Here is a 10,000-nt window from a genome sequence, read left to right on the forward strand (position 1 = left end):
CAAATGTATTTATTGTATTTGGCAGTGTCCTTAGATAAATTTTATATGGTAATATCTTTGATAAGTATCGATAATTCAAATCCAATTGAGCAAGTAATCAAAAAATGACCGATTGCACTGCTTTCGATGACAATAAAAAAATAGAAGTTTGAAACATTCGTTGATCTTCATTCAATCCCGGCCAACATCGGGTCTTCCTGCTAGTATTCATGAAATTAGTTTGGATTTATAAAACTAAATCATAAGAAGATGTTGTAGTTTGATTCAAGCATTGTGCATAGTTTATACATTTGTCAGATATTTGAGACCCTGTGCCAGTAAGTATGGATTTTTGTTTTTGATTTTATTCTAAAAAAAAAAATATATTAACCCAAACAACTTTTCTTTCAATCAAAATTGCGAGTGCCCGAGCCATCAAAAAAAAAAAATGGGCCGCAGCAGCTGGGTCCAAACCTGAAATGCCAAATAGGAAAAGAAGGGAAAAAAGTCACTGACTAATGTGCTATGACGACTTATGATGTCATGACGCTGCAAAATAACGTTTTTAAATATACTTATAGTTTGCTATGCATGTGTGACTTGCGAAAATCGCGACGTGAAAAGTGACCCCCTTTGTAAGAAATGGTTCAGTTGACCACCACAGAATTAATCTTTTTTTTTAATTTCACATTTTGTGCGTCCGAGGGATCGCTCTTTCAGATAGTATTGATTTCGGCCTCGTCCGATGCGGCCAACAAAAGTTTTTAGCAAACATACGAACACACAAACACACAAACAAACACACAAACACACAAACAAACGTTTGAGATTTATATAATAGAAGAAGAAGATAATTGTTTAATCACATATTTATAAAACAACCCAAATAATACAAAAAATAATTAAAGGTCATGTTTAATTCTTGATAACATTCAATGATACAAATGACCATTAGACATTTAAAGTATGCATGTTTTTTTTTTTAACTTTAGATATTATTTATCCGGAATTACGCTAATTATAAATTGCCAACTTTGCAGGGGTTTGTTGTGTATTTTTGTAATTTTGTCTAGGCATATAAGCATACACATAAACATGCAGACACTTGCCTTTTATATAATAGGTAGCTGTTTAATCACACAATCATAAAACTATTACAGATGCAGTGTTAATTTATGGGCAACGGGTAGATCCAAAGAATAATTAGTATAAGAAATGAGATAGTTATAAACATAAAACGATAATATGTAATGCAATAATTTAATTTCATTCAAATTTGAAATAGCATTTTTTTTTGTCTATGATGCTTAAGTTTGAAATAGCATTTTTGTTAGTCTATCATACTTAAGTTTGAAATAGCATTTTTATTAGTCTATCATGCTTAAGTTTGAAATAGCATTTTTATTAGTCTATCATGCTTAAGTTTGAAATAGCATTTTTATTAGTCTATCATGCTTAAGTCTGAAATAGCATTTTTATTAGTCTATCATGCTTAAGTTTGAAATAGCATTTTTATTAGTCTATCATGCTTAAGTTTGAAATAGCATTTTTATTAGTCTATCATGCTTAAGTTTGAAATAGCATTTTTGTTAGTCTATCATGCTTAAGTTTGAAATAGCATTTTTATTAGTCTATCATGCTTAAGTTTGAAATAGTATTTTTGTTACTCTGTCATGCTTAAGTTTGAAATAGCATTTTTATTAGTCTATCATGCTTAAGTTTGAAATAGCATTTTTATTAATCTACCATGCTTAAGTTTTAAATAGCATTTTTATTAGTCTATCATGCTTAAGTTTGAAATAGCATTTTTATTAGTCTATCATGCTTAAGTTTTAAATAGCATTTTTGTTAGTCTATCATGCTTAAGTTTGAAATAGCATTTTTATTAGTCTATCATGCTTAAGTTTGAAATAGTATTTTTGTTAGTCTGTCATGCTTAAGTTTGAAATAGCATTTTTATTAGTCTATCATGCTTAAGTTTGAAATAGCATTTTTATTAGTCTATCATGCTTAAGTTTGAAATAGCATTTTTATTAGTCTATCATGCTTAAGTTTGAAATAGCATTTTTATTAGTCTATCATGCTTAAGTTTTAAATAGCATTTTTATTAGTCTATCATGCTTAAGTTTGAAATAGCATTTTTATTAGTCTATCATGCTTAAGTTTGAAATAGCATTTTTGTTAGTCTGTCATGCTTAAGTTTGAAATAGCATTTTTATTAGTCTATCATGCTTAAGTTTGAAATAGCATTTTTATTAGTCTATCATGCTTAAGTTTGAAATAGCATTTTTATTAGTCTATCATGCTTAAGTTTTAAATAGCATTTTTGTTAGTCTATCATGCTTAAGTTTGAAATAGCATTTTTATGGGCCTTTCATGCTGAAGTCTGAAATAAAATTTCTGTAGGTTTGTCATGCGTAAGTTTGGAAAAATATTTTTGTTGGTTTACAACCACCTGACGAAGGCCAGAAGAATTGTTGGCCGAAACGTTGTGATACAACAACTAAAAGTTTAGGATAATAGTCCGAAATAAATAAATAAATAGATAAATAAATAATACTCATCTCAATAAACATTCCAATTAATTAAATAATATATTTTCGTTGGTCTTTCATATTTCATTTTGAAGAGTCTATAAACAACTGTATGATGTATGTATGTGAGTGAAACCTGGCCAGTGTGGGTTGAGGACATGTGTTGCATGGAGAGAAATGATATGAGATTGTGTTGTAATGGAAGAACCTAATGTTGAGCTAACATGACTACACACATCGAACTACAGGGTTGAGCTTTCTCTGGAAACAACAACAAGTAGACGTACAGATGTCCCTTCGCTCGAATTCCATACCATTTATTATGTGAACCCTTGATACTGATATATTCATCACAATAAACGTTAATGGTTGCTTCAGTGTGTGTTTCTCTCGGTCTTTACCACTCGGGACTACCAACTCCTTTGTTTGTATTGTCTTTTCATAACGCAACATGAAAGGGAAACCTGGTCAGTGAGTGTCGAGGACATGCGTTGCGTGGATGGAAAGGATATGAGAATGATACAACGGATGGGTAATGTTGAGTCTGCAAAAACAGGCTTAGATCTGATGACCTCAGAGGAAGATTAGATGAGAGTTCTAGGGTTAGTAGATATAGAGGAGTTGAGGTAGCGGGGTTAGTTGAAGGGTTAAGGAAAAAATGGGCAAAGGTGATGAAAATTAACAACAGAGAAAGAGGGATAAATAAAAACCTGGTCAGAGATAAGTTAGTTCGGAAGTCAATTTCTAAAAGTCATGCCAACATATAAAATGGATGTTAAGCCAATGATTATTATTGTTACTCACTAGGAGTAATCATCACCTCTGACAACAACTGGTGGTGTCCCCTGGAGTCTGGGTGGCAACAAGTATTCCCAGATTTCCAATACTTTCTACTGCTTTCGATAACCTTGCTTACTATTGACTCCTTACTGGCAATGATTATTGATATTCACTGGAATTTGGGTAGCATTCAGTGGAGGTCTGGTTAGTGCCTTTTCTCTTCAGCCTTTGCATCCTCCTTGAATCTTCACGACTGTTTGGTGCAGTACTAATCTATGCCGACAGTACCATTTTTCGGGCGGCGTTGGGGGCGGTAGGGAGTGGCATAGTTAACTTAGAATTTTGTGGTTTCAGTTTTCTTGGTTCCATGTGGATTTCCTCTATCTTTTTCTTTTACTTCTGTTGCAGTTTCTGTATGGCTGGTTAGCGTCTGCACCTCATGTGTATTAGTTTCCTCACTCAAGGATTTTTCTTAAGATTTAATCTGTTTTTTCTACCATCTATTGCATAGTCTCAGTTTTTCTTTTGATTCCAACTTTTAGTCTTTTTTCCAAGTTCTTTTAGATTATTATTGTTTGTTCTTTGGGATTATTATTTACTCTCTAGGAGAAGTTACACAAGCCATCATCAAAGATTTCTCTTTGAGAACAACTTGTCATGTTCTCTGGAGTCTGAGTGACAACAAGTCTCCTCAGATTTCTTTCTATAAGCTTTGCCAAAGAATTTTGCATTATCACAACAGCCGCTTACCATTGATTTCTTGTTGGCATTGACCATTGGTCTTCACTGGAATTTGGGTAGCAATAGGCCTCTACTCACTAGGAGTTTTCACACAGACCATCATCAAAAATTTCTTCTCAAGAACAACCTATGGCATTCCCTGGCGCCTGAGCGATGTTTAGCTAAAAGCACTCACTATCAATAATCCCCCCTACTGTTTATCTGTGCCTAAACTTAAACATAGATTCCATGAACAAAACTTTTTTCTTAAAATTGCACACCTGTGGAACTCTGTTCCGTTTTCCTGCTTTCTAACTGACAACAATATGGTCGTCTTGAAGTCCAATGTAAACAAATTCTTGATGAGCCGTCCCTTTAAGTAATCCAATTTACTAAATTTCCACTACTAACGATTACTACAATATGTTCCCATTGATTACTATACACACATTAACCCCTATCCTCGAGTGGCCTCCGGCCCTTGATAAGTGGTGACTCCTTTGTAAAAAAGAAAAAAAAAATAGGATCTCTATCCAGTCATGTCTGAGAGAATGAGAGCATGCTATCCATATGGATTAAAAAAAGGATTGTGTTCGAAATTCTGTGTAGATTCCTGAGTTTAATAGAAAGATTTTTGTGTTCAACAACATGCACCTAAAGAAGGTCGGAGGTTACATCGACCGAAACGTTTTGAAAATAACACATACGATGAGTACAGTAGTCTGAAGAATCCAAATAATACAAATGAATATTTAGTGTCCCCTCCATTTTATTTCTTTAAAATAAATCTTCCCTATATTAAAAATCAGCATAATGAAAAACTAAAAATCATCATGTTTATTATTTACTTGTTTAAAATCTTCGCCGGTCAACCTGAAGGAACCTGTGTAGATCAGAATTTGCCCCTTTCTAGGGTCCTTGAAGCTTAATTCATCTGCTAGACCTATTCGATTTGAAACTCATTTTTAGACCTTGTCTAAGAATAAGAGGTTAGTGATAGATGCTCCAGCTCAGATGTGGCAACAATACTCCATGCATGCACGAATTGTAAAAATTTTCTAGCATGGTAAAGGGAGCCCACCTTCTTTGCAGCAGCCTTGCCAATGTCTTCAATCTATTTGTTCCAATTCATGTTGCCTGTGAATGTTATGCTGATGAGTTTGAAAGATAGGCTCGTGGGGGTAGCATGAAAAAAGATCAATTCTCATTTTATTATTTTGCATTTTTCATTCGAGTTTTTCATCTTCGTTTTGCACAGGCATATCCTAATCATCTGCGCTGTGATTGGGTGCGAGACTGGCCGGGCCAAGTTGTTCTGTGCACATCCCAGATCTACTGGACCAAAGAAACTCATGAAGCCATCTTAGGAGGTCCGCAGGGTTTACGAGATCATCATGACGTGCAACAGAAACAGCTTGGCGATATTGTGCAGTTAGTCCGAGGGAAACTAAGCAAGCAAACCCGCATCACCCTGGGGGCACTTGTCGTTATTGATGTCCACGCCAGGGATGTGACAGCTCAAATGGCCGAACAAGGTAAGACAAACATTTCTTATTGCATTCGATGATGCCTACGCATAGGATACTGTTGCCATGAATGGACTGGTGCATCTACCATTAGTCTCTCCCTCTTCGACAGTGTCCAAAAAAGATTCTCTGACCTATAATAGCTCTCGCACTATCTATCAAATTTCAGCCCCTATCTCATGCTCTCTCTCTCTCTCTCCCTCTCTTTCTCTCTCTTTCCCTCTCCTTAAGAAGAGGTAAGATGAGACTTGACTAGCCACTAACGAGGCAACTTTGCATTTCACTACAATGGTATCACCGATAGTATTTAAATTCTCTCTCAAGAATTTCGACTGGTTAGCTGTCAGTGCAAAAACTAAAAAGTTAGAAATCAGAAAATGGAACACGTCAAGAAAATGAAATAACAGATTAATTTATTTGTTGCTTTATGTAGTGTTGATGGCTACTGGGTATCACACAATCAATCTACATGAAAATCATGGATCGTTTTATAATTGTACATAAGAAAACTTACTGGCTAGAGGATCCACCATCTGGCATGATCATAATTTTTGTAAACTCTCAAGTGGCTTATAATCGCAGCATGGAGCCTTGTATCCAGGAAGACATTATTATTTTAAAGCGACCAATGATTTTTTAAAGCAGTCTGTCTTCTCTTGCCACATCTGAGCTGGTGCATCAACCACTAATATCCCTCTCTTGGATAGGGTCCAAAAAAAATCTTCAAGCTAATAGGTCGCACTTTGTCAACTAAGCTGTACCATCGTTGCAATGTTGCATCTCTGTGCCTGTTTTACAAATATTTTAATGGAATGTGTTCTGATGAATTCGTTGCACTTGTGCCCCCTCGACATACATAACCCCGACAAACCCATTTAGTAACAAAATCACACCTCTTCATTGTTCAGGTCCCTAAATGCTGGAAAGCTTCCTACTCTAATAGTTTCTTCCTTCGAACAGTTAGACTTTGAAATTCCCTTCCTGCTACCTGCTTCCCTGACTATACTGATATGCAGAAGTTTAAATGTAATGTAAACTAACATCTTATTAATCTTTCCTAGTCATGGTTCCAAACGTGAGTACAAAAACAAAAATTTTTTTTTGCTGATGCAGAAGAACAAGAGACTCAAATAATGTCAAATAAAAAAATAGCATTACACTTTATTTATTTTTATTTTTATTTTTTTTTGCATAAAATAATAAATAAAATGTTATTGTTTTTTGTTTTGAATTTTCTTTTAATTTTAATATTATAAAAAATATGTTATTTCATGAAATGCTGATTTCTTTGTATTTAAAAAAAAAAATTCTGATACTGTGTGCTGCGGACTTTGTGTCGCCTATTCTTATACATCACCAAAATAATCTTTATCACATACGTACTCTTCACGAACGAAAATATCATATTCCAAAAATCACGTGAACTGATTTTTCAAAAAAAAATATTTTTTTATTACATTTTCACCCCAAACAAGGCATGTTGCCACTTTGATGTAGAGGACTACTATTAGGGACATAAGCTACAGGGTTACTATGTGGGGAGTTGGGCAGCAAGATGTCGGTTCACGTTACACTTGAACTTCTGCATGTCAGTACAGTTGGGGAAGCAGGAACCCGGAAGGGAATTCCAAAGTTTAGCGGTTCTGGAGAAGAAACTACTGGAGTAGAAGGCTTTCTTACATCTAGGGATCTCTACTGTGAAGGGGTGGGATTTTGCTGCTTGTCGGGTTTGTCGGGGGTATTTACATCGAGGGGTTAAAAGCGTTTGCAGTTCTTTGGAGCATTCACCATTAAAGTACTTGTAGAACAGGCAGAGGCATGCTACATTTTGTTGATGGGACAGAGGCTGAAGCTTAGATGACAGTTCAGGTTGGCGACTCTCTTTTGAACCTTGTCTAGGAGTGAGAGACAAGTAGCAGATGCACCATCCCAAATATGACAACAATATTCCATACATGGGCGAATGATGGCCTTATAGAGGTACAGGATACTTTCGGGCGTTAGTAGCTTTCTAGCACAGTAGAGAGAACCTACCTTTTTCGTAGCGGATCTGGCAATGCTCTCAATGTAATTGCTCCAGCTCATGTTTCCTGTGAACGTTAGGCCGAGGAGTTTAAAAGATATACTTTCAGATAAAGAACCTTAAGTAGTTTTTTTTTGTTTGTTTTAATTAAGAAAATCAAATTTTACGATTTTTAATGATTAGAAAGTTGTAATTATTTCGAGTACAAACAAAAAAAGCAAGCATAAAGGCAATTTACATTACGTTCAATTTAAATGAAGAAATTATAATTTTTAAATAGGTAATTTTTTTTTTTTCAAAAGTCCCAACGCATTTCATGGGTGATCTCACTCTGAACAGGGATGTGATGGCTCAAATGGTCAATCAATGTAATACAGACATTTTTATTGCATTTGACGATGCCAATGCATGGAGTATTGTTGCTAGATTCGAGCTAATGCGCCGACTACTAGTCTATTCCTTTTAGACAAAGCAAAAAGAAGTAGCTCCCCACAGTCTACCAAGCTCCAACCCCTATCCCATCACCACAATGTCACATCCCTGTGCTTGTTTTACAAATACTTCCAAGGAATATGTTCGGACAAACTAAATGCATTTTCATCCCCACAACATAAATACCTCCCAGCAAACTAGCAGCAAAATCATACCTCTTCACTGTAGATACCCCCAAATGCCGGAAGATTTTCTATTCTAATAGCTGTTTGGAATTCTTTGGAATTCCCTCCTTGTTCCCTGTTTTCCTGACTGTACTAACACGAACAAATTTAAATTTAATGTGGACAAATATCTTGTTGCCCAAGTCCCCATTTAAAATACTTCCTATGAAAAAAGCCCCCCCCTCCCAATCACAGTCACCTTTTTGCTAAGCCTTTTTTGGGGTTGCTTCGCTCTCAGCCAGCTATTTTCTTTATCACTGACCTGTCGTTTGTAGCATGCACCTATGCACCCCCAATAAACATGCAGCCTGGCACATGTTTACAGCTATTATATCATGATGAATGAAGTGAACTTATAGCGTTTAGCCAGGCTTTAGTATCAGAGTGATCTTAAACAGATTGGTTTATATGAAGCTGCAGTGCTGGATATGGAGACATACATTTGAAAGCAGAGGTGTGCACACGCGCACATTACAGAAGGATTTTGATCTACATTCTTGTGTTTCATAAAAATGACCGGAATTGTAATTAAAACGAAAACAAAGAACTGTTTACATTCCAAGGTGCAATGTAAAATAGAAAAGAAGAATGTAATATCTCAATCTTTACAATTCCAGAAATGTCGATTTATGGCTATATAAGAGAAAAATAAAGAACAGAAAACAGAAAAGAGCAGATACAGTGGCGAGCCCTTCTGCAATTTGACAGCCTACAATTTTTTGGGCATTCCTTGAATTAGTCTGCAACAATACTCAGGTGAAAGGGCATCCCACTTCTCTCTAATTTTTGTCAAAAATTCTTCCAGATTTTAAATTTTATCATTACGTAACTGTTGCTTGATGTAATGCCATACATTTTCGATAAAATTGAAGTCTGGAGATTTTGCAGCCTAATCCAAACACGGAATATCATGCTCTTCAAGGAATCTCTTGGCATTGCCAGCTGTGTGAATAGGAGCATTATCTTGCATTAAGATGGGATTATCATCAAAATTCTGACTAAAATTGGGTAGAAAATGCTCAATCAACATATTAATGCACTTGGTCGAATTAATTCGATCTTACAAGCGAACTTATAGGCCCTGGACCATTGGCACTAATAACGTCCCACACCAAAACTGAACCTCCACCGCCTTGCAGCATTGAAACTGTGTGCCTAGGATTAAATTCTTCATCCTTCCTTCAACAGACGTACTGCCTACCGTCACTGCCTAGCCTATTGAACTTGCTTTCGTCACTAAAAATCACTTTGGAGCAATATGAAAAGTCATAATCTTCATTGCATCTGAAGTCCAGACAGCACTTTCTGTTTTTTACAGAAATTATTGGCTTGCGTCTTTTAATACAGCCTTGCAAATTAAATTCCTTCAACCTGTTCTTAACTGTAGACAGAGAGCACTTTTTAGGAACCGTTTCAAAACTGTTTTTGAGGCTGCGGATCTTGATAGCATTGTCTTCACTGTAAAAAGTAACTGAAGGACGACCAGATTAAGGGCGTCATTAACATTGCCAGTGTTTTGGTATTTTTGCACAGTCATTCGTGCAGTTTTCTCATCACATTTTAATCTGCAGCCGATTTCTTGATTGGATAAACCAGAAAGGTGAAGATTAATGAGTTCCTGACGGTCACTAATATTAATATGGACTAAATGTTACGTTGTATACAACGTAACATTTAGTCCATATACCTCGACTTGTAACCTGGACCAATACAAATTACGATTAGAGATGCTTTGTTGCCTAAATAGTGGATATTTTAAGCTGGTTTTAAGCTCGTTTGCTG

At 35.6% G+C, this 10,000-nt stretch overlaps 1 protein-coding gene across 3 annotated transcripts in view; it reads left to right on the forward strand.

Moving 5' to 3' along the window:
* LOC145260629 (dynein axonemal heavy chain 12-like) overlaps positions 1 to 10,000 on the forward strand; it is a 572,171-nt gene that overhangs the window by 130,686 nt on the left and 431,485 nt on the right. For all 3 annotated transcript variants that reach the window (XM_080118949.1, XM_080118950.1, XM_080118948.1), the window contains exon 24: positions 5,272 to 5,548. In XM_080118949.1, coding sequence (XP_079975075.1) covers positions 5,272 to 5,548 — 277 coding nt within the window. The remainder of the gene's footprint in view (positions 1 to 5,271; positions 5,549 to 10,000) is intronic.

Source organism: Euprymna scolopes, chromosome 36, assembly GCF_053919585.1.
Source record: "Euprymna scolopes isolate OS-2025 chromosome 36, ASM5391958v1, whole genome shotgun sequence".
Lineage (NCBI taxonomy): Eukaryota > Metazoa > Mollusca > Cephalopoda > Sepiida > Sepiolidae > Euprymna > Euprymna scolopes.